Source organism: Pantherophis guttatus, chromosome 6, assembly GCF_059756535.1.
Source record: "Pantherophis guttatus breed Tessera chromosome 6, ASM5975653v1, whole genome shotgun sequence".
NCBI lineage: Eukaryota > Metazoa > Chordata > Lepidosauria > Squamata > Colubridae > Pantherophis > Pantherophis guttatus.
Window position 1 is genome coordinate 94,919,037 of NC_142068.1, and position 25,725 is coordinate 94,944,761.

Here is a 25,725-nt window from a genome sequence, read left to right on the forward strand (position 1 = left end):
TCAATTTTAATAGTTGGGTGCGGGGAGGATTTTGCTCTTTACCACTTAAATTTTATGTAGTGTCCAACCTTGGCAACTTTAAGACCTGTGGACTTCAACTCCCAGAATTCCCCAGCCACAAGTCCGCAGGTCTTAAAAGTGGCCAAGGTTGGGCACCCCTGAGCTACACCATCCTCTTGGCTCGCTTTTCTTCTCTGGCTGTTGCTCTTCAGAGAGATGAAGGCTGTTTCCCAGCTAATTGCTCAGCGAGGCGTAAAACGCGATTGCGAGATCATAATTCCATCTCTTAAGTGGCAGCAAACCTGCACGAGAGAAGCTTCAGCCGACGATCCGCCGGCTGTGTTTATTCCTCTTTGACACCGGAATCCGCACACCAGACAATGAAAAGTAGGAGGCTGGGCAGGCGCTTCTGGACGGCATCCAACGCAATTAGATTATTCCCGACAAAGAGTGATTTCATATCGCCCTTCGAGCCATGGATTAAACTCTCCGGAGGATCTCGCTCGGTTCTTTTTCTTTTTCTTTTTCATTTCCCGCGAATCAGCCACGGGGCCCTGCATTTCCCACGCAATCAAGATAAGCATTTCCCCGGGCTTATCTTCCCACTCGAGGATCTGACCCCCGGGGTTGCCCCCCCCGCCCCCCCCGCGCGCTTTCACCTCGGGAGCCTCTAAATCATGTTGGCGACTCTCCCTCGTCTCGCATTACGTCCCTCTCGGCTCCTGAATGAATTTGCTCTCTCGGGCTCCGGGAGCGGCGGTTATTTTAAAGGCTTCTCACGTTCGGGGGGCCCCTGCAATCACTGGAGTGTTTGTTTTAAGGGGATGAATCGGCCTTCTGAAATCTCAGCCTGTCCAATTGAGGCAGGAGGATTTAGGTTTCCCAAAGCGGCGGCACCGCCAACTTTGCACGTATCGCTTTTTCACCCGAGAGTTGAGCTGGGGGGGGGGGGGTCTTGTTCATTTTATTTGCGAAAGGAGGTGGAGGCCGCCGAGGGGCGATTAGAAAGCGCAGGCGGGGAGGGTCCGTAGTGGCGGGGACCCTGCCGTTCAGAGTGACTCGCTTTCGCGTTTCCTCTGGGCGATCTAAAAGTACCGAAAGTCGAGCTCCAAGCGGAGTGGGGGCAGTCCCAGAGCCCCAGGGCGATCTCCAGCCTTAGCCTCTCTTAAACCAACCCCTAACGCGGCCAGGAAGCTAGAAACGCGGGCCGAAAATGACACCACCCAACCCAAGCAAGGCTCCAACTTTTGCCCCAGGATTGATGGGGGGCGGGGGTGTCGCTTCGGCCCGCCGTTCGCCTTTTGCCGCCCCCCCCCGAATGTAGGGCGCAGCTCAACGGGTGAGACGGAGAAGAGGGCTCAGTTTAAGCCAGGCTTCCCGGGCACGGCATCCTCAGGTGCCGCCGCTGCTGCCTCGCTGCCGCTCGGAAGTCCAGGTTGACAGCTCCGCCGCCGGGGAGAGGCGCCGCTCGTTGCAGCTCCGGGCTGGGCTCCAACGCATTCTTCCTCATCTCCTCTTCCCCTCGGGGGTGGGGGGGTGGTGGAAGGGGCAGAGAGGGGCGTAAAGCGTGGGAGTGGAGGGTGGGATTGCCAGGGGGCTCCTGCGCTGGCATCCAGCCACCTGCCTGGCCTCCCCAACCGGGAGATAGGCTCTCAGTGCCCAACCCAGCCCAGCTGCCTTCTCCTCTCCTCTCCTCTCCTGGCTGCTCCTGCTGCTTCCTCCTCTCCAGCCCACCCCCAGCCTCCCACCCACCCGATCTCTACGGGAGCTGTTCCTTCCTCTCCTCTCCTCTCCGTCGCTTTTGCGCCCAGACTATATTGAGTAGTGAGGCTCTGCAATCACGTGGTCCGCGGGAGGGAGGGGGCAGAGAAGGAGGATGGGGGTGCCTCCGCAGTTTGCCGGGGCCCGGAGACGCGCGCGCGCACCGGCACATACGCTCGGCCGCGCGCTCTGACACACGCACACACTCACACTCGGAGACACACGAGTGCTCCAGAGCTGCTTCTACCGCTGCCGCTGAAGAAGTCGAGGGCTTTACCGCCGGGCAACGTCGTCTCCTAACCAATCCGGGATTTAACCATTGGCTCATGTCTTCTCAAGCCTGATTCGCCCCCCCCTCCCACTTAACGAAAAAGCAGATCTTACTCTCCTTGTTTACAGCCGCTTCTTCGCCGATTCCTTTTTTCCTCCCCATTTTCTTCCTTCCCCACTTTTTTTTCTCTGCTCCTGCGCTTGGAGATTACTTAGGGCTAGGGGAGAGGTTGACAATCCTTTTGAATTTTTATTTTTTTGGAGGGGGGGAAACACCCCAACCTTGCGTTTCTTTCTCGCGCTCTCCCCCTCCCTCTCTCTCCCCCTCCCTCTCCGTCTCCCTCCCTTCCATCTCTCTGGCTTTTCCCAGACCAAATCCGGGCTGATGTGCTTCGACAGAGCTTGGAAATGGAAGTGCTGATGGTCTGGCTTTTCCCTTGGATCTTTCAGTGTCTTTCCGTGCGAGCCGACTCGATCATCCATATCGGTAAGAGAAAAAGAAAAAAGAAAAGGAAAGAAAAAAAAAGGAAGGAAAGAAAGAAAGAAAGAAAAGCCCAAGAGCCGTCGTTGGCGTGCGTGCGTACGCGGAGAGGCAGGCTAGCGAAGGATCAATTAATAAGAAAGGTTGACGCGGATGGTGGGGTGTTTAATCGGATCTGGTAAGGGTGCAAAGCGGCGAAGATAGCCGCGCTGAATGGAGGGGGGGGTTGAGAGAGAGAGAGAGAGAGAGAGAGAGATTGCCCTCCCCACCCGCAAATCACAGCTCCCTCAATGGACCTTGTGGCAAAGTTAGGGGAGGGTTGAAAGCTGTGCCGGGCGCGCGGGAGGGTCTCCATCCCTCCGGAGACGACTCTCGCTCGGATCTGCCGGCCGCAGCCGCCTCTCTTCCCTTCCCTTCCCGCAAAGCCCGCGGGCGCCTTAAGACCTGTTTGCGCGTGGCTGCTCCTCTGGCTTTGGCTTCTCGACTTTCCGGGGTGGAGGACGCCGCCGCACCGCCTTCCTTCAACTTTGGAGTTGAAGCTCCCTCCCCCCCACTTCGCCTGGGCTAAGGTGGGAGGGGGAGGTTCGTGTGTTGGCTGGGGGAGCTCGACTCTGCCGGGGGGGATCCCCAACGCCACTTCCGGCGCCCGGGGACTGGCCGAGGGAGAGGGGGAGGCAGGTGGGCGCTCGGCTCGGTCAGAGGAGCGCCCGGGATGACGTTGGGCCAATCGGCCCTCTCAGCGCAGCCTACCTCACAGGGTGGTTGTACCGACTCTCCCGTGTCCCTCAGGAAAATTGTGTTTTCATATCCTGCATCCATCGGAAAATAAACAGGATGCTGGAGCCGGATGAGGATTGCGGCGTCAAACCCATCCTCGACCATGAAAGCGCGCTGGATGGTCGTTCTCCCTCAGCCCACCTACTTCACAGGGTTGTTGTGAAGAAGGCAGATGCCTTGAAAGGCGGGGTAGGAGCCTAGTCCCTTAAATGAGGCGTTGGAGAGAATCGGGAGGCGCCAAGACCAAGGGAGTAAAACGCCGAACTGTTGAAATTTAAAATAAACCCCAAAGAGTGATGCGCTCTCCCCCAAGGAAGGGACTGCCCGAGCATCGGACATCCGCGGGGCGCGCAGGAGGCTTCTCTCCGCATCAGCAGAGAGTGGGAGGCGTGGGGTGTTAGCCGTAGAGAAACTCCCAGCTCCGGACTCTCGGCGTGGCTCAAAACCTCCCCTTGATGGCTCCGCGCACGGAGAAGCGCAGGCACGCTCCTTGCTTGCTTCAGAAGGACAGAACAGAAGCCTTGGAGCACTTTGCGATTATTTATTTATTGATTTGATTTGATTTGATTTGTATACCGCCCTTCTCCAGCAGGACTCAGGGCGGAGAACAGCCGAGATAAAACAGAGCATACAAAATTTAAAAAAACAGTTTAAAAGGTAAATTAAATAATTTCGGCCCACAATTTAAAACAACCCAATTAAAACCAATTTCAAATTAAAACCGAAACGGATGGGATCAAGCCAGATTAGGGAGGATTCCCCCCCACCTCCGCCACTCCGAGGGTGGATGACAGCGAAACTTCCAGGGCAATGGCTCCTGGAGTAGGGCTGGAGGCCAACCTTGAGGGCCGGGAGAACTGGGGGGTGGGTGGTTGAGGAGGAGAAGCAACGAGGAGCGTTTGTCTTCGGCTTTTGACTTGGGCTGCAGCCATCCGGCGCTCCAGTGCGGGGCAGCAGAGAGGCGCGGGGGGGCCTTGTAAGGTTTGGCTGCCACCTAATGGTCGCCGCGAGGTGGAGTTTTGCAGGGTCCCGCTCAGAGGAAGGATGGGGTCCCACCCGGGGAGGTTTCCCCCGCCACGCCTCTCTTGCCTTCTCCCGGAGGCCGAGGAAGCTGGAAGGGAGAGCGAGGAGGGAAGAATCTCGGACACCGTTTCGGGGTGAGGGTGGCCAGTCCAGAAATAAAACTGGAGTGGGGGGGGGGGAACGATGGTTCCTCAAAACCCGGGATCTCAGAGGGGCGAGACCTGACAGATCCCCGAGGCAGCATCGCATCTCTCCCATCCCTCTCTGAAAAAAGGCTGAAGCAGGCACCCCAAGAGCTGCGTTCAGACTGCAGCTGCGGTTGGCCGTGGCGGAGATGCGGAGGGGCATCGCTCTGAATTTCAGGCGCGCGTCCTCCTCCTCCTTCTCCTCTTCCTCTCCCCGAGCAGGAAACTTTGAGAAAAGCGCTCTCTGCAACCCACAACCCACCCCTTCCCTTCCCTTCCCTTCCCACGAAAAGCCTCTGGTCTCCCGCTCGAACCGCTTTAATTCAACGCCAGCTTCGTTCCCGAGCTTTGCTTTATCCCACCTGGGAAATTCCCTTTCTGGGAATTGTGGGAGATGGGATCCAAAGCACCAGGAGGGCCCTGCGGGGAATAATCTCCCCGCTCTTCTGCCCAACCAAGGGGACCATCTCTGCTCTGCCCCATCCTCAGGAGGGACCCAAGGCTAGATGCCAACCCAGGTTTCCACAAGTACCGGGAGGGGGAATTCCAACTCCTGGAAACGCGGCCCAAAGCTGTAAAATCCAGGATAAGTGCTAGGTGGCGGCCACTCTGGGAGCTGCAGCAGCTCTTTGCTGCCACCCTGTGGGCCGTTCGGGTTTTGCAGCCCTGATCTGGTCCCCGTGGTTCTGTTAACCATGGTTTAAGAAGTCAATCGACTTTAGTCTATATCTTCACAAAAAGCTGGGCAAAGCCACCCAGTATTTTTTAAAACCGGTTGCTAAATCAACTGCATTGGCAAACTACCCCAAGGGTTGAGTTGGTGCGAGAAGGGGGCAGGGCGGGAATTAAACGCTGCCAACGAGGCTTATCTCAAGCTCGGTTGGAGATGCTAGGCCGTTATAACCTGATAGGTGACCAGCGACCCAGGACCGGGGTTCACATGCCTCAACCCCCTAGTCTCAACCAGGCCTGACAAGTTCCTACGAACTTGAGCCTTGGTAGTACAGTGGTCTAAAGCACCCTGTTATTAACACAGCTGCCTGCAATTACTGCAGGTTCGAATCTCACCAGGCTCAAGGTTGACTCAGCCTTCCATCCTTTCTAAGGTAGGTTAAATGAGGACCCAGTTTGTGGGGGCAATAAGCTGACTTTGTATAAATATACAAAAGTATGAAGGCTATTGCTTAACACATTGTAAGCCACCCTGAGTCTCCGGAGAAGGGCGGCATATAAATAAATAATACAAAAAAGTGGTAACTGCAGAAAGTCACATCCTTAGCCTAACGAGAGGGTCCCAATGCAGGACAACTAGCGGAAGACCAAGTGCCTTTCTTTCTTTCTTTCTTTTTTTCTTTCTTTGATTTATATGCCGCCCAAGTGCCATTATTTATTTATTTATTTATTTATTTATTTATTTATTTATTTATTTATTTATTTGATTTATATGCCGCCCTTCTCTGGAGACTCAGGGCGGCTTACAGTGCGTTAAGCAATAGCCTTCATACTTTTGTATATTTTTATACAAAGTCAGCTTATTGCCCCCACAAACCAGGTCCTCATTTAACCTACCTTAGAAAGGATGGAAGGCTGAGTCAACCTTGAGCCTGGTGAGATTCGAACTTGCAGTAATTGCAGACAGCTGGTGTTAAATTACAGTGCTTAGTCTGCTGAGCTATCCAGGCTCCTTTCTTGGGGGTATAACGTGAGGACCGGTCACTTAGGTCAGGAAAAGTAGATGGAAGCGGTGTCTATTTCCGAGAAGGGAAGGAAATCCGAGGGAGGGGAGGGGAGGGGAGAGGAGGGGGATGACTTGGCTCCCCTGATCCCGACCACAAGTTGCTAACGGTGACCAGGACGTTACTCTTTCCCTCCCTTCACCTCCCCCCCGCCCCAAACAGGTGCGATCTTCGAAGGCAACGCGGCCAAGGACGACGAGATCTTTAAGCAGGCGGTGGCCGACCTCAGCCTCAACGATGACATCCTGCAGAGCGAGAAGATCACTTACACCATCAAGCTGATAGAAGCCAACAACCCCTTTCACGCCGTGCAGGAAGGTAAGCGCCGCTGCGCAAGAGCACCGTCCGCCCGCCGCTTCCGTGCAAGGGGTCCCGCCGCTGCCACTTCGCGCTCCGGGGGCTCTCTTCGCAGAGGGCGTTCCTGCCGCAACCCAGCCCGCGCGTGTCGCCCGCCTTGCGCGGCCGGTGGAATTGTCGGCCGAGGGTTTTGCGCCTGGAAAGTGCCTTTTCGGCCGAAGGTGGGCGCTGTTTGCCCAAGAAAGGAGAGCGGAGATCGCAGAGAAGCTGAGGCTGGGGGGGGGGGTAGGGCGGCGCTGGGCTCTTGCGCATCCTCTGCGTGGCCCGAATAGCTGACCTGCTGGAGGTGGCCAGTGGCCTGGTGGGTTTGCCACCCGGGGGAAGGGAGAGACGAGCACCCGGCCTCGCAGCGATGTCATGTCCCGCTGCGCCGCAGCTCTTGAGAGGTGTAGTAAGAGATCAGTAGTAAGAGTGTAGGGAGGCTCGAGCGCAGCCCGCAGGTGCTGGGGTCGCCGACCGAAAGAGGGAGGCGAAGGAAGGAATGAAGGAGAGGCACCTGTTTTTGGAGAGCTTGCCGGGAAAACCAGTGATGCCAATTTGTTTGGACTCTTGAGAAGGTGGTTTGCCACCTGCTGTGGTGGGCTTGTTTTCTGGTCCTTCAAGGACACTCCCATTTCCCCACGAGGGGCTTCCTTGCAATTAAAGTTGAGGGTGAACTGGCAGGTGGGAACTGTATGGTTGGCCTCCCAATAGAAGAGACAGAGGGGCTTGGTCTGCAAGAGAGAAAGCGGACAATGGTTGCCTCTACTTCAGGGGTCTCCAACCTTGGCAACTTTAAGACTTGTGGGCTTCAACTCCCAGAGTTCCTCAGCTGAGGAACTCTGGGAGTTGAAGCCCACAAGTCTTAAAGTTGCCAAGGTTGGAGACCTCTGCTCTAGTTGGTTGACTCTAGAAGAGTTTGTGATTGTTGTATTGGTTCCTGTTTTGGACATGGGTCCAACAAAGTGAGGAACGGAGGGGGGGGTCTGTGTTGTGGTCTGTGGCATTTGACCCCCCTTATGCCTTCCCTCATCTGATGTGTCTTCTGCAACAAGGTGTCATATTTTCAATGGCCAATGGATATATTCTTTGAAAAGGATGTGTATGGGGCGGGAAGCCACCATCTCTACAGCTTTGTGTGTTGTCTGATCACTGTCTTTGCTTTGTGGGTCTGTCAATCTGTCTTTCTATTGGCCAGGCGAAGAGAGAGAGAGAGAGAGAGCCCAAGGGAGGCATACAAAGGAAGACTGTTGTCAGGGCAGACTTTTCTCTCCACCCCGGATGTGCTTCTGATGGGGTTAGATGAACAGGGTGCTTTGTTCTGGGAAATAGGCACCTGGAAGAGAGTGTTCTGGTGGTTGGATTTAAAAAAAGGCACAGAGGATGGAAGGGAGGTATACGCCTGTATTTGCAGATGGCAAGGAAGAAACAGGCTGTAAAACCATTTTTCTTGGTCTTGATTTGGGAGGTGATGTGTAAGAACGATCTGGACATTTTTCTACAGAAGGTGCTTACAGAACAGCGATCTCTCTCTACGGAGCTGCAGAAGTTAATAAAGATAATCCATGGGAGATATAATTGCCCTCTACCTGACCATAAATGATAGGACAAGCAGCCCTGATCAGTTGGCAACCTTAGGAGATGTAAGAAGGAGGAAAGGAAGTGTTAAAGAAAGTGCCAATTTATTATCATTGCCGTCCCTGTTATTACTTAATCAAATGCGCTCCATAATTCCATGCCGATTTAAAATGGATTAAATACCCCACACAAATGATTGGTTGCAAACGATTCTCAGATTTACAGGAGCTGACAAGGAGCTGCATAGATACTGCCTAGATAAATGGTTTCAAATTAGATTTTTTACAATAGAAAACAATCCTAAATTAATTGGCTCGCTTTTACAAACGGAAGGCTTCTTCATTACAGCAAAGTTTGATGAATAAGTCAAGATTGATTATCACCTGCATTCTTCCAGCTGCAGTGAATTTCTGAAGTAATTACTGTAGAAAAAGAAGCCTACTTATATGTCTTGGCAATGTTATTATTTTCTCCTAAGAATGATTCATCAAGGTATGATACATTGGGAAAAATATATGAGGTGAGGTGGAGGCAGGCTCCCATGTCAAAATTCATGTATGTTTGAATGGATTGTTCCTGGTTTAACCCAATTTAGCAAAGATTTGTTTTTTTTTTTGTTTTTTTAATGAAGGTAGAGTATTTCTAGTTTGGTTCTCACATGCTTAGGCTATATTCATAGGAATACAAGTTCTGAGCTGCAAAAATTGAAGTGATCACTAGGGGGCAGGGGAGAGGTGCCAAAGCCTAACCCTCTGACACCTTCTAGTGGTTGACCAAGTTGATTCAGTTGAAATGGGGAATCCTTATTTGATAAAGGTGCATTATTTACATTCTTTTCAATTTAAATCTGAGAAAATGGCCGGTTGACCTTTTGGGCGTGGGGCTGGGGGCTTCTGGGTCATTGTCAGAGAACGCACCCACCGTTTGAACTTTTGAAGGAGATTGTGAGAACATAGGAAGGTGTGCTGCTGTTGTTCCTTCCCTTTGGATCTCAACAACTTTATCTGAGCTGAACTACTGGATGGGCTAGGCTCATCTAATGCAGGTGAATCTTTAGTAATCCAGGTACCAAGCCAATAAGGGCTTTCTAGGTCAAGGCTCTTTGAACCATTCTTGGAAGACTCTTCCTGCACTTGACCACCTTGATAATAACTTGGTGTTACAAACTATTTTTGGATTTTTAAATTTTTTTCCATGGGGCATGATGGTTAAAAGCCAGGGGAAGAAACATTCCCTTGGATTAAGGAAGGTGAGCATAGTAGGATTGATTATTGACCAAATCTTGGATTGCAGAGAGGCTCATTCAGCTAGGAAGGCTCCGTAGCTTGTATCAGAATTTCTTCCTATATTTAGTGTTTAAGTAGTTAAATGAACATTTCCCAAAGCATCTTCTCCCCCCCCCCCTTTTGCAGCCTTCCCATAGCCCCTCTTCCATTCTGTCCTCCCCGGGATTTAAAATAAGCAGAACATGCATCAAACGCATGGGAGCTTCAGTGTTCTCTTTGGCATATAATTATATACATTTAATTATGTTGTTTTCTTTCTACATCAGAGGGAGAAGCTATTAGCTAGAGCAGGAGGCAGACTGTGCAAAGCCTACAAAAAGATCCGAGACCACCTCCTTAATCTGTTCTGGGATACTTCATTAGGCTTTGCAAAATTTTTCCAAGGACCCACATAAGTGTTGTTTCAAACTGTCCACTCATGGGTAGTGGACCCTAAATGCAGATTCTCTCCTTGAATGGAAGCTTTGAAGCTGGAGGACAGATGGCAGGTTGGGCAAATGCTACTTTTTTTAAAGAAGAAAATAAATTTCTTGGGCATACATTTGTTGGTTCTGTTTTTATGGGGCTATTTCCTCCTCTTCCACAGCAGGTTGGGTAAAAAGAAGGATGTGTGATAGGACTATGAAAGGATCTTCTTCAGATCCAAAGGGATCAAAGTTTGAACCCAGTGCTTAGTTGAGAGGACGAAGAGTTGCTTTATCCTGGTTTCTTTTTTCCATGGGTGGGAGGCAACTGTCTTTCCCAGTTCCATTTTCCTTCTGGTTTCTTTTCTGCTATTGTACAGAGGGTTGACAGCATGATCCATCACAAACCAAACTATAGTTCTATCATTCTTTCCATCCATCTCCTCCCTTAATGAATGAAGAACTGTCAAAAGAAAGAGAAGCAGTAGTCATGAGTCTACTGAGCTTGTAAAGGAGTCCTTGGCTTCAGCTCCTGTAATAAACCTCTGAGAGGTGCTTTAGCTTCCCAGTCCTGGTGCCCTTCTAAGCAACATCAGACCACACCACATGACCATAATAATGGAAGCATTTGTGATCTGAAACTCAATGGATAGCTCTTTATGTGGTAGATGTCTGTGTGTAGGCTCTTCCCATAAGTTCTTGATGCTAATGCTATGGCTTCTAACTCTAGGTTGAGAGAGGACCTGTTTGGAAAACAGAGAAGGGTAATAATTTACAAGAGGTGGTGGACTTGATCTATTCAGGTCTAGGTAAAAGGCAGAAAGACCTCAGTAGATCCCTGCTGTTGCTTGGTATTGTTGATTCTGATAATCAGCATAAGGCTACTTGTATTTGGTGGTTCCTGGTTTCTTTATTGATCTTTTATTTATTTGTAAAATTTAGATCTTGCCACACGGTAATCCTGGGTGGCTAATAGTATGTCTTTGGAGAAGTTCTGGAAAGTGTCCCAGCTGTAGGGCCTTAACCAGTAGAAAGTGTTCCAGCTGTAAGGCTTTACCACCCTGGGACTGTTGGTTCCAGAAGACCCAGCCATCACGGCTAAAGGAAATGTTGAGGGTTGCCCAATGTTCAGGATGGCTGTTCTGCAGATCTCTCTTTTGCAGGCTCTCAACTGTCAGTTCAGTTCAGCTGACATTGCTTGTATTTGGAACTCCAATTCTCATTCTCTCTCTCTCTCTTTCTCTGCAAAATGATCTTCCTCACCTCCCAGAAGTCCAGAGCAAACACACAGAGAATTCATCATGTTCACTCTCTCTGCTTTATGCATTTGAAGAAATGGACTTGCCTACAAATGCTTCTGTCGCAAAGCCCTTTTAGTATCAAGGGAGCGTTTTAAATGTATCCACAGACAAAACCTGCGTCTGCATGTTTAAACCATACTGAGAAGAGAATGAATGAAGCTTTTGTTAATTAGTATGGATTTTCTCCTACTGAACTCTTGAAATTCTGGGATGCGTTCTGACATGCCAGCTCTTTGGAATCTCATCTTGCTGATTCACTTGTCATTAGCCTTCCTGCTTGCTCTGAACTCAGAACCATGATCATTTATGAATAGATCTGAGATGTTTACACCTTGGGAGCCAGGGTTTGTTTTGGTTGTAACCACGGAGTGGCTTACCTAAATCTTACGACTGGTTGGAATCAATCCTCCAAGTAAACTTTAGTAGAAGCAAAACCTGCTTTAGTAGAAGCTATTCCAGCTTCCTTTTATATTGGTTTTTCATTCCCTGCAGGGGAATGAAGAATTGGTGTAAGGAGCCAAAGGCAGGGGAAGAATTAATTCCCCCATCAGCTTCATTTTGTAAATCAATATTAAAAACAAAGCAAAACAGGGAGAGCTTGGATATTGATTAAAAAAAATGCATTGAATTGTTTGGAGGCACATTTGCCAGAGGGCTACCTTAATCATGATTAGCTCATGCTTAACATGGAATAGAAAGTCAGTTATGACTCCTTTGCAGATCGTTGTTGGTGAAGGTTTCTTCTAGAAATATTTGTCCATCGTTTTCATTTGGCAAGGCACTGATGGATTCCTGAGGAATGCCAAGGAGTCTTTTGGCATAACTGAAAAACAATTGAGTTATATCGCGGGTCAAGGACTAGTTGAGTATAAAAAAAGCACATCGCTCAGGTTATAGAAGGCTCAAATAAATGCCTTCTTTTAATTTTCAGCTGGTTTTAGTGTATTGCCCTGCAAGATGAAATCTTCACAGATGTGTTTTTAAGGAGTTTAATCATTCCAGCATCTATCTAGCTCAGAGGTCTTCAAACTTGGCAGATTTTAAGACTTGTGGACTTCAACTTCCTGAATTCTCCAGCCAGCTATGCTGGCTGGAGAATTCAGGGAGTTGAAGTCCACAAGTCTTAAAGCTGTCAACTTTGGGGGACAACTTTGGGGACCCCTGGCTAGCTCACAATGCAAACTTCTCTGCCTTTACTGGGCTTTACCCCCAAATAAGTTTGCATTGGTAGACACTTAATCATTTCCTTTTCCCTGGAGATGTTGATGTTTGTCTGTTGGTTTCATGCTTATTCATTGGGGCATATTACGCTGCATCCAGACTTTTCTCTCTGGAAGGAACATAAGGTTGCATATATCACTCATACTTTTAATCTGTTTTATTTGTCTAATATTTTCCAAGCACCTGCCAGGAACAGCGGAAAGCTTTCCCGTCTTCCTTGAGAACTGTCGATGTCTTGGTTGTTTTGCTAACCAGGATGGTGCCATTAAAGCTGATATTCAGTGGGGGGAATGTTTGTTTTTACCTCCTGGTGACTTCTGAGCTCCAACTCAGACTTGTTAAAGGGCCACCATGGTGAAGACATCTGCAGCGCTTTCATTTTGTCCTGGCCTTGCTTTGATGTGTCTGAATTGAGTGACTTAATAGTCCTTTTTTGGGAAAGTATGTTAAATCGTCTAGGTGTCTGCTCAGAATTAAACTTCAAGTTGACTTCAAGGTAAATGACTACAGTGTTGTCATCAAAGCTGCTTCTGGTGTTTCCATGATATACTGTTGAGAGGATTAGAGAGGATTTTTAAATTGTAGGGTCTTACCTCAAACTCCTGTGCCACAAACTGATTGTGCTGAACAAATTTTGCTACTTCATGGGCAGGCAACTAGTTATCTTTGTGCAAGTAAATAGGTGAGAAGGATTAATCTGGGTTACCTGGCAAGTTTATTAGAAGGACATAATAAGTGTATTTCCTCAACGCCCACAAAATTCACAGTGCAATAGAATTTGCTCCATTGTTTTGGCTACTGTTGAGTTACAAAGACCTACAAACTCCCCTTAAGGTGTCCTGGTAAATCTGCCTTCCTGAAGAAGACAAGGGAGGGCATTAAAGTGAGGGTAAGAAAGGGCTATGAGATGATCTTCAGAGATATAGCTGGCTGCAAATGCAGATTCCTTCTCATTTAAAACTGTGAAAGACTTACCTCATTTTGCTGTTCAATATTCAGGAATGCTTAGGAAGGATCCTATCATTATTATAGTCCATAGGCTGCAAACATTCTGGATAGAGCTCCAGATTCTGCAGTTGATTCAACAAACTCATCTTTAATGCTGAATGAAAGTTACCAAGGATTAGTAGCGGACTCAGACCTATTTACACAGTTGATTCTTAAGCAATGATTAAGACTCACCTTCCCCCCCCCACATCTTGAGTAAGCCACCTTGGATAAATCAGCCTCCAACTAGAAGACAAATTTGGAGTGGGACATGAGGATCTGGAATGTTGTCTTCAGGCATGTGGGTTGCTCTATTGCTACAGGAGAATAATTTGGTGTAAACCTAATGGAGCGTCACATAAAAGTTGTGCCAAAGACGACTTCTCCAATTGGTTGAGGGTAACTTGCTTCTTTCAAAGTGGAAGAAGCTTCAGATATTTGCTCAATCCTGCACTGAACATTCAGCTTGGATCCCCTCCATGCACAGAATGCAATCTCCAAATATTTAAAACATTTAACCTGTTCTGTGGTATTGCCCCTATGTAATACCGTTACTGATCCTTGGTATTTTCACTAACTTCGTCTTCTGGTAATCTGAGGATGATTATCATCAGTATGGTACTGACCAAGTTGTTCTGTGCTCTCCTGAGACCAGTTGGTGTTTCTGATAAAAATACAGCATCATTGGCTTAAAGTAATATTGATAAATTTTTCCCAGCTGCCTTAGATGATCTAGAAGTAAATATAAGAGTGAAAAAGTAAGAAGGCTAATAGACAGCTCTGTGTAACATCTTTCTGAATTGCAGTACAATTTATGTACTGTTCTGATGAACTCAAATGTAGGAACAGATTTTTATATATGATGAAAGCCTTCCATAACATATCTTTGGAGATTGAATCAAAGAGAGATTTAAATGTTATAAATTCCATTTATTGTACAGCTTTCAACCATATGTTGTAATATTCACATTTGGTCATAGATTTTCTCTAAAGCCTGCTTGTTCCTAATAAAGATACCTAGCATGTGATTCTCTTATTTTTTTGGTGTGTGGGAGGCTTATGGGCTAATACTTAGCAGGATATTTCCTATTCCCATGAAGTTACGGAGATAATATTTAAAGATATCAGTTGCTAGAAAGAATAGCTGTTTTTTTAATGTGTGGAAACTGCTGCCAATGAACCCACCATTCAATGTTTGTTAGTGTCAGATTAGCTGAAGGTTGAAGGATCCTTCAATACGAAGGATGATTGAAATTCTTGGTAGCAGAGATTCTTCAACTGGAAAAATTACTCAATGTTTAGCTTGCAGATTAGAGTCCTGTGCATATTTTGCCTGTCAATTATAATACAGAAATAAGTGCCAATGCATCCTTCTCAAATGTTGGGGAAGCTGTATGTTGTGGGTTAAATGCCTTACATAGGCATTTCTCATATCAACAACTAGCTTTGATTGATCTTTTTCTTTTTTAATATATATATATATATATATACAAACATATCAATGCATGAACAGTGTGGCGCCTCGGTGTCATACATTCTAATACAAATAAGATTAATAGCATTAATCATAGTTATTACTTTCAATCCAACTTATATATTTCTAATAGTAATACATATTTATATAAAGTTGCAATCTTTCATTATTCAATTATTCCATGTTTTCTCTTATTATTACTCTTATTTTATTGTATTCTAATACAAATAAGACTAATAGCCTTATAATTATTACTTTCAATCCAACTTATATATTTTTAATAGTGCTACATATTTATATAAAGTTGCTACCTTTCATTATTCAATTATTCCATGTTTTATTTTATTATATAAAAGTGTATACACTAATATTCCCCTTTTCTCTTATTTCTATCTCTTATTCTAACTTTTAGTCATGTCATCCTTTGTTAAAAAAAAACATTTTCTTTCTATTCTACCTAACTTCTAATCATGTCACCTACCTACAAAAAAAAAAAAAAAGAAAATAAAAAAGAAAAGAAAAAAAAAAGAAAAAGAAAGAAAGAGGAAAAGGAAGGCTTTGATTGATCTTTCATTCAAGCCATGGGGTAGATAGGTATGGACAAGTTGACAAGGCATGAGCATATTGAGTCTTATTCCTCACAGTGCCCAACCTTGCAGGAAAGCAGAGGGACCTCTCTCTCCAGGGCTGGAAAAATCATATTTTGAGCTTATTGTAGTGGACATGGACATTTGTTTGAAATATCTGAGCCAACCAGGTTAGACTCCTCACCCCCAGGGAGCCTTTGATTTAGATAATTACATGAAATTGCCTGCTGTATTTTCTCCAAAGGATCTTCAGTCAATCCACTCTGTCCCATTATTATACTGAACCCATTTAAGCTTCTATAGGAATTCAATGCTCTAAGTGCTTAAAGTCATGTAAAAGCTTACATATGGGAACTTTCTATTTCTCCTGATCTAACAGAAGTCCCTTGTCTCACCAAATTTGGGGCCATAGAGAAATATTTCCTGAGGCTCAGAGAGTCTGTCCCCCCACCTTTCTCCCTGCATGTACAAATGTGTTTTATCTGACTATATATCTCCTTGAGTTCAGGCTGCAAAGAAAGTAATTCCACCCCACTCCACAAATAATTTACCTTGAAAATGTGAAGGTCATTTTTGATTTGCAGAAAATACATTGATGGAAGCAAGTGAGTTTTGTTCTCCTGTCTAATACACTTTTTTCTTTTAAAGGCTGTTGTCTTAAATTCAGGATATCTTCCTTTCGGGAAATACAATTTTTATACACAGACCTTGAGCTACTTTCTGAATTTTCTAAAAGTCTAGATTCCATATTATCTAAAATAACCCAAGTTATGAAATTCTGTACCTGAAGACGAACATTTTAGCTGCTAAGGGAAACAATTCCCTGATTTTTGGAGAAGGCATTTTTTATAGAGAAGCAACCTAAGAAAGATACCAGTATGGATCCTTTTCTTGGGTTCTCGGTGTTCTCTGAACTTGATTGTTTTTGTGTAGACATTTAATGATCAGTTTCAGTAACATCTTCAGGGAGAAGGTTTACTTACCAGAGCACCTCCTCTCTCTCTCTCCTCTGGTAATGAAACATCTGTAGGAAAACAGCCAAGATTGGTGAAGATCACAAAGTCAACACTCTGAAATATATGGTCTCCACTATTGGTCCCTTTTTACAACCTGTGTTGGATCTAGTGATACACGAACAAAATACATTCTGTAGTTGATGTAGGTTGGTTAACAAGCAGGAACCAATGAAAAGGTTCTTGTAAATATGCATCTTAAGATACTACTGGAATTTAGGCCATTAAAATGGACCAAACCACTAATCGTGCTCGTTTGTCCCAAACCACCATGATGTCTTGCAAATGATAAGTTGTCCTACCTTTGTCCTTCACTGGATGTGTATGTTTGTCATGAGATTATAGAAAGGATCTGCGTAGATCTCCCATATTTAGAGGGCGTGATTTATGTATTTTGTCTCGTGTTCTGGACTAAGAAGAAAGAGATTTCTCTTTGCCTGCAAAGTGTATCTTTGGATCGGTTTCAGTGCTGATTTCCACATTGACTCTGACAACACATGATATACTTGCTGTGAAGCAATGTAACATTTCAAAAGTACCAAATACACCACCTCCATTTTAATTTCATTACAGCTCTACAGCCCCATCTTATCATTCTTCATAAGAATCTGGGAAAATTGACTGACGAGAGAAAATTGACTAGGGCCCATTCCTAGCCATGTGCTCTTATGAAAGTGACCATCATAATTATATAAACTAATCGGACACCATAAGCAGAGCTGCCAGTGTGCCTGAATTTTATTTCTTTTTTTACAAAGTCCAAGGTCTGACAATGTAACTATATACTTGAGTCCCGCAATTACTGTAAGAACTTATACTGCTTCTGGCTTTGGTTATAGGGGACTAGCTGATAACTTGCCCGAGTATTTATTTATCCCAATCCTATATTAGACAGGAAGAACAACTTCATCTTGAACCCTGATTTCGCCGAGAATTAAATTAGTTAAAAATGTTTTCCCTGTGCCCCCACAAGTAAAAGGATGTCACCTTGTTGTTTTGCTAGCTGTTCCATGATCATTTGGTATGCTTTTTTCTGATCTTGATTTAGGAGTGGCTTATTGTCCGCGATATATGCACTAAGCTGTTCGACCTTGTAGTTCTTTTCTCGTATGTAATCTGCATGAAGTACGGCATGTCGGTCTCATAGTGGTGCAGGCAGACCGAGTTGTAGTAATGTTTTATTGATCATGGCCATACATTTGCCCTCAAGAATAATCAAAGCCTTGTTGAAACTATCCAGACCAAACATAATTTCTAATGTTAGATTTTTCTCCTTACCAGAGGGAGCCCCCTTGTGGAGTACTGTGACACCATTACCATGACAACTCCACTGTGCTGTACAGTAGAAGCCATTTTAAGGCAGTCCAGCAGAAGCCATTTTAAGGCACAACAGGCTGTATCTTAACAGAACACACTCCCTGAGGGGTGTTAGGGGTGTCTTACCCCCACAGTATTTGTTTCCAGGGAGTAAGTCATCTGTGTACCAAGTTTGGTTGAAATTGCTCGAGGCGTTCCAAAGTTATGCTGGAACATACACACACATATAGATGAATGGTGGGGTATGGATCCTTTGAGGTTGCTCATGGTTGAGTCTAAATAACAAAACTTAGGCTGATAGACAGTTCTCCCAATGCCTTTCATTGAATAAGAGCATTGAAGTAGGCCTTTGTTTTGTCTGCAATATATACTTTTGACAGTAGAGCCTGATTTTGAGACTCACAAAAAGAATAGCTGTGGAAATTTTTCCCTCTGTTTTTCTAGAACAGATGGCAGTTGCAGCCAAACTCTTCTGAAGGAAAACAGCTTGAGTAGAAGACAACAAGTATTATACAGGCAAAAGGTGTCATGCTCCAATTTTGGCGCTAAAAGGGCCATTTGTCTTGAAAATCAGTACTGCTGCTTCTTGGATAGTTTATTTAGCTTGTTGTTTCCTTCATGTAGGTATTCATATCTGCCAAGGGTGGCTCCATTTTTCTATGCTTGTCTCTCTTTCCGAGAGGAAGACATGGGAGAAGATTAATTAGCCAAGCCCGTTTTGAAAATTTACTGATTGTTTATTTAAAACATTTATGTTTCCCATTAAGATGCCAATAACAATAAAACAGCTGTAATTTTGAAAACAAAAGTGATGTGTGAAGTGTACAGGTAATCCTCAACTTACAACAATAAGTGGGACCAGAGGTTCCATCATGTACAAGCGATGCGGTTGTTAAATGAGTCACACCCAATTTTATGACCCTTTTTTTGCTGCAGTCACTAAACAATTCCAGATTCCTCCATTGACTTTGCTCATCGGAAGCTGGCAGGGAAGGTTGACCAGAGGGATACTGCCATGGTCATAAGTGCGAGGACCAAGAATCCAAGCTATTTCGGGGTTGTAGTTTTCAAGGTTTCTATCAGAGGTGGTATTCAGCAGGTTCTGACCAGTTCTGGAGAACCAGTAGCAAAAATTTTGAGTAGTTCGGAGAACCAGTAAATACCACCTCTGACTGGCCCTGCTCCCATCTATTCTCTGCCTCCCGAGTCCCAGCTGATCGGGAGGAAATGGGGATTTTGCAGTACCCTTCCCCTGGAGTGGGGTGGGAATGGAGATTTTGCAGTATCCTTCCCTTGCTAGGCCCACCAAGCCACGCCCACAGAACCGGTACTAAAAAAATTTAAATCCCACCACTGGTTTCTATCCCATTATTTCTCCCAGCTCCTCTTTTATATGACTTTAGTGTAGAAGATATATTCTGTATGTTTGTGTGTGCGTGTTTGTATTAGGAAGCTGGTATTGGAATTGGATTTTTTTTTTTAAGCAGAGTGCCTCAGCCTTGAAGGCATCAATAGCAAATGACTTCCATGCCACTGCCAAAAAAACAAAACAAAACAAAACAAAAAAACTCCCCGTCAAGTCTTACCCAAAGGGAGCTTGTAATATCTTGTGCTTAATCAGACTTCTTGAATCATGTTGACTGTTCTACTTGAAATGCTAGATTTAAGCTGGTGGGCTTTGAATAGCTGGCAAATCTCCGTCTGTTCATCCCTTAATTTTCCCAGAGAAGCCTTGGTTTTTTTCCACCTCAGTGAACTCTTTTGTGTAGCCTGGTTCTCCTCTGCCCTTGAACTCTCAGTTGCCACAATCTCCCCAATTTTTCTTCCTTTACGTCAAAATTAAATTAAATATGCACCAAGATATTGGAATGCTAATGATCTTCGGTTAGGAATAAGAAGGGCCCAGAAGTATTAATCTAAAAATTGCAGTTTGGGCTGCCTGATATTTTTTTTTATTTTTTTTTATTTTATTTTGTTGAGTACATATTAGATAATATATATAAGTATAAGCATGAATTGAATACATAAAATGAATACAATTAAAGGGAACATTAGGACAGGGACGGTAGGCACGCTGGTGCTCTTATGCATGCCCCTTACAGACCTCTTAGGATTGGGGTGAGGTCAACAGTAGACAGTCTTAGGTTAAAGTTTTGGGTGTTTGGGGATGAGACCACAGAGTCTGGTAGTGCATTCCAGGCATTAACAACACTGTTACTGAAGTCATATTTTCTGCAATCGAGTCTGGAGTGGTTCACTTTAAATTTGTATCTATTGTGTGCTCGTGTATTGTTGTGGTTGAAGCTGAAGTAGTCATTGACAGGTAGCAGATGATTTTATGAGCTATGCTTAGGTCAGACCGAAGGCGGCGTAGTTCTAAATTTTCTAAACCCAGAATTTCAAGTCTGGTGGCATAAGGTATTCTATTGCGAGCAGAGGAGTGGAGGACTCTTCTTCTGAAATATTTCTGTATTAATGTCCGATATGCAGTGCGGGTTCCAGACAGATGAGCTGTATTCGAAAATTGGTCTAGGAAATGTTTTCTTCCAGGTTTTCCTCAGCTCAGGTTTATCCAGAGTCATTCTTTCAGCAACTCCTTTTTTTAAAAAAAATATCCCTCTTTTTAATTTTTATCTAATGGAACTTGAAGGGAGGAAATTAAGGAAATGAAACATCCTGGGCACTTGGGTTCCAATGCTGCCCTTGAGCCATCTATTTGAACTTGGGAGATTTTTAAAATCTTTAACTTTAGTTTTAGCCTGTGAGGTGGCACACTGTAGCTCATCCTAAAAAGTTAAGCTGGATCAGACTTAGAGGGGAGGCCACCAGGACGAGTGTAGTTTGGATAGGGAGATGCAAAATAGTTCCCGGAGAAGCTACTGGCCAACCTCCAAGGAAAACTATTGTCAGACTCTATGATGCTGGCTTACTATCTGCTGCCATAGTAAGCAGGGGGAGGGGGGAAGATTGGCATTTGGGTGGGGAAGTGAGCTGGAGAGAGATGTCCTGTGTGAACGAAAAGGGAGGATTTGCTCCCATGATCTACTGTGCAGCTGAATGGACTTCTTTATGCCCAGTCAAGGTCAACCGTCCCGGAATACCAGATGGGCGAAAACACCTGAAGATGTGCCCCACATGACACCATATGGGTTGGGGATTGGACATTCAGCCTGGGTCCTTGGGGGGGGGAGAAGGGATTTGGGGATACTTTCAATATATAAGTTTCGCGCCTTTCGCTTCAGATCTTGCTTTTCTTTCGTTGCTATCATTTCAAACTCAGTAAAAGTACCTCTTCTCTACAAACATGGAGAGTTCAGCTGAGCGGAACTTGAGGAAAGATTTAATCAGTTTACCGATGAAATCCTGGGAAGATTCAAGTGCTTCATTCTATCCACTGGATTGCAATGAGAACAATAAACCAGTGGACCAACTTGCCTTCAGAAGCTGTGGGAGTGCTCCATCACTGGAGGCTTTTAAAAAGAGACTGGACAACAATTTGTCTGAAATGGTTTAGGGTCTCCTGATTAAACAGGGGCTTGGACTAGAAGACTCGATGGTTCTTCCAACTCTATATTCTATGTATGTTAGCGCAAGAGGCATTACAATGGAATTGTTGGTGGTGTGAAGATTTTTTTTGTTGAGTTAATTACCCAAAAGGTGGGATGGGAATCAGTTATATAAAAGTCACCTTGTATGTTGAATTTTCATTTGGGTAAAATTATTCTGTTGATCGACTGCTTGTTGCTTACTGCCTGATGCTCAGTGGATATCCTGCCTTTCCCTTGAAGAGGAACTCAATGGAATTGCCCTTTTTAGCCTCATCCCTTCACTGTTAGGGTGTAGCAGGGAAATATGCCCCTCTGTTTCCTGAATGGCCCATATTAGGCCTATCACGACTACTCAAAAGATAGCATTATCTTGATCACAAACCATTTGGGTGTTGCAATAATAAAAGTAGTGCTACATATAGAAATGGGTAGAGATAAGGAGATTACAAAATCCAATGGTCCTTTAGAGATGACCTCAAAGTGATATCTCTAATTCTTTGTGGTGACACTCTTCAGTTCACCACAAAACAAACACAGCCTGTACATTGGTGGGTAAGAGATGCCATTGCCCAATATCCTTGCGTTGTGGGCCATGTGTTGGTTCCTTTTTGGATTCTTAATTATATATTGTTGTAGGTAAATGTTGCTGGTGATTTTAAAGGTGAACTTTTATGGGACTCTTGAAAAAATAGTGCTATGTTTTTTTTTTTAAAAGTTAATAAAATTTAAAAACTGAGAAGAATAGACTTCACCATTAGAATTGTTGCTTTCTTGCTATATAGTAATAGAGCATCCCCAAATATTTGCATTTAAAAGAATATAAAATTTGTGCAATCGACATTGGTAGCTTCAAGAAAATAGCTACACTGTTGGATTTTTGGAACTAACTAACAAACTAACTAATAATAACTAGTTATTATTCTTGTTCAATTAACATTGGTCAGACCTGCTTTCTGTTACCTATCTCTGGAAATTTTAATGGAGGAGGTTACTGGTGGCTTCTTTCTCTCTCTCTTTTTTTTAACTGAAGAAAGAGTTTAATTTTTGTGGCATCTTTGACTCTCCTGAAAATTTCAGAGTCTACGAAACTGGAAATAGTTGGAGAAGTCTGCTCAGGACTAACACCTACGTTTCAAGTATGCAAACCTTTGGTTCACTTTATCTGAGGGGCTAAAAAGGTTATTAAAAATTATGCAAGATTAAATCCATCTCGGAAATCTGGCAAGATGACAGTTAATTATAATGTAAAATGTTGGCAGATTGAACATCTCTTTGGGATTTAGTCTTGAGCATTTTCTGTTTAAAAAGCTCTGACAGCAGATGAGAGAAGAGACTAAAATCTGATACCTGAAAACTTTTGCTGTAAAGTGCTGGATTAATTAGATAGACTGGGATCACAAAGAACCCCAGATACCAAAAGAAAAAAGAAATAAAAGAAAACATATGGTGTCTTTGTTCACTGTTTAAACTCATTCATAGACTCAGAGAGCAGAAATCAGCTTTTGGGTGATGTCTACCATTCAACATGGACATTTCTGTAAATGACGTTAAATGCCCAATAGATGGATTTCCCCCCATCCAGCTGGGTAGGCCCTAGAGGTTTTGGTGGTGGTTGGAGGTCTTTCGGGAAAGGAAAAATTAGTCGATCCTTAATTCCCACCTATGTGTTTCCTTTGAGTGACAGCTAAACCTAAAAACAACTCATGGGGGTTTTTTTCCCAGTTATTTTCCTAGGAGTAGAATTTTCTGGGAAGCACGCTCGAGGGGAGATGGCTAAACCTTCTTTCTTATTTTTTTGTTCGAAAATCTCTACAAGTTCATTCCCACACCTGGCAGTGTTGACTGAGCTTGGCAGAGCACCAAACGGTACTAAGTAGCTGGATTCAGGGAAAATATCTCTAGCATCTTTTCAGAGCCTGTGTGGAGAAAACATTTTTAGCTTCAATCTTCAGATGGTGCAGAAGATCAGATCCCCATGTCAATGTTACAATTCAACTAATTTATTGCTTCTCAGGCAATTATTGCTTCTGTGCCTATGCACAGAAATATTTTCAACTAATATTTAGCAGCTGCTTGGAGTTAGATAAGGGTCAATGGAGTTCAAGGGAGGTTGGATTTAGTTCAGTTGTGGCTACATAGGGATTCTAGGCTGATCCCTCTTTTAACTCCACCACAGGTTCTTCTCCTGCAAGATAAACATGAGTGCCAGATGTATGTTTTATGTGGTTCTGTCAATCCAGGCCAGAGGGTTATCCATCATACATCTTCCTGCATTGAGCTGTCCTATTTTATTTTATCTATCTAGTTTAATTTATTTATTAAATTTATTTGCAGCCCATCTCATCACAAAATGACTCTGGGCGGCTTAAATTGTATCTTAATTATAGGTTTGCTTCTCTCGTCTGGTATGAAAAGGCTTTGCTTGACGCTATTCATTCAGTTTTACCGTTCAGAGCAAATAAATTTACTAACATGACTTACTGGATTAGTATAATTTCTGTAGCATTTTAATCATAATTACAATAACATCTGCTGGCAGCCGTGCACAGATGCCTGACAGAGCACAACATTTGTAAATGGGTCCTTGCCTCTCTGCATCCCAGAAAATGGATCTTTTCCCTTATTCCCCATCTGTACAGAAGCCGATGGAAGTGAACAGATAGGGAAGATAGATAAAATACAACAATTATGAAGTCTTGAAGAGCTGCGGTGGTGCAGTGGTTAGAGTGCAGTACTGCAGGCTACTTCTGCTGACTGCTGGCTGCCTGCAATTTGGCAGATTGAATCTCACCAGGCTCAAGGTTGACTCAGCCTTCCAGGCTGAGGTTACTCACCTCCTTCCGAGGTGGGTAAAATGAGGACCCAGGTTGTTGGGGGCCAGAGGCTGACTCTGTAAAACTGCTTAGAGAGGGCTGTAAAAGCACTATGAAGCGGTATATAAGTCTAAGTACTATTGCTATTGCTTGAGAGATCCTTATCTGTCTTCACTTTCCATATTATCTCCCATCTTCTTTGTTTTTATCATCATCAGTTCATCCTTCTGGACTCTTCTGTAATATCATGTAATGGTGAGGTTTCCTTCTGTTTCTGTTTATTAATCTTGCTTAAGATATTTGGATAGAAAGGCAGAGTTCCAATATTTTAAATAAACTCATTACTAGGCCTAGTAGTGGGTGCTAAGCTAAGGACCGATGGTTAGGACAGAGATGCCAACAGCCAATAACTCTTGCCCTAAAGACTGTGAATCTCCAAGAAAAGAGTCCATGCAAAGATGGAAGCGAAAATGTCAGAATAAGAAAGATTCATCCCAGTTTGCTGGAAAAATTTTATCAAGGTATGTCATATTGAGTGTATGAAAAGCTGTGTATGAAAGCCCAGCTACCTACTTAAGAAAAAGAGACACAGTGGCTCAGTGGCTAAGACACTGAGCTTGTCAATCGAAAGGTCAGCAGTTCAGTGGTTCAAATCCCTAGTGCTGTGTAACTGGATGAGCTCCCGTTACTTGTCCCAGCTTCTGCCAACCTAGCAATTCAAAAGCATGTAAAAAATGCAAGTAGAAAAATAGGGACAACCTTTGGTGGGAAGGCAACAGTGTTCTTTGTGCCTTTGGCATTTAGTCCTGCCAGCCACATGACCACGGAGACGTCTTTGGACAGTGCTGACTCTTCAGCTTTGAAACGGAGATGAGCACCACCCCGTAGAGTCGGGAACGACTAGCACATATGTGTGAGGGGAAACTGTACCTTTACTTTCACCTTTTACCTACTGAAGCCATGTGAAGTTGGGAGTTTGTGATGATGGCCAAGTCCTGAACAGAATTATGCTCTTTCTTCCCACTTAAGGTTCTTTGTGATTGACAATTTAGATTTCCATTTTAGATTGTGGGATCCTACAATGGCCATGCCTGTTGGGGGACATCTCATAACAACTGTCCTCTTACGAATAGAGGTGATTGCTTCCTCTGTAACATCTGATCTTGAGGCTCTCATGAAGAATGAATCATAATTTTAGAAGATGATTTTTTTTTTGCCAATGTTGAATGTCAGATTTAGATCTAGAGCTGAATGGTCGCCAGTATGTCTTCAATGCAGATGATCGGAAATTGATTATTTCTTGGAAGATCCCAATTGGGATTATCACAATGTGACATGGGAGCAGATAGGTAGGTGATCTGCATAAATAGCTTGTGTTTTTGGGTGGTGTGTGTGTGTGTGTGTGTGTATGTGTGTGTGTGTGTGCATTTGTATGCAAGTCTTATGTGTGCATTGGATTTGTGGTCCTTTGTATTGTTCTTCACATTTAAGTAATGGGTTTTTTTTTTTCATTTTCAAACTTAACTCCATGGAACTAAATCTTGACAGATGTTAAAAGTTATTCATGACAATTTTATTCTTTGGAGAGAAATAGCAATTAGTTGTCTTGGTGTTTGGTTTAAATTAC

At 44.4% G+C, this 25,725-nt stretch overlaps 1 protein-coding gene across 5 annotated transcripts in view; it reads left to right on the plus strand.

Moving 5' to 3' along the window:
* Nucleotides 1-1,866: 1,866 nt before the first annotated feature.
* Nucleotides 1,867-25,725, plus strand: part of GRID1 (glutamate ionotropic receptor delta type subunit 1) — a 785,853-nt gene continuing 761,994 nt past the window's right edge. For all 5 annotated transcript variants that reach the window (XM_087872276.1, XM_087872272.1, XM_087872273.1 and 2 more), the window contains exons 1-2: nucleotides 1,867-2,518; nucleotides 6,396-6,551. In XM_087872276.1, the coding sequence (XP_087728402.1) occupies nucleotides 2,440-2,518; nucleotides 6,396-6,551 (235 nt within the window). In that variant the 5' untranslated portion in view covers nucleotides 1,867-2,439. The remainder of the gene's footprint in view (nucleotides 2,519-6,395; nucleotides 6,552-25,725) is intronic.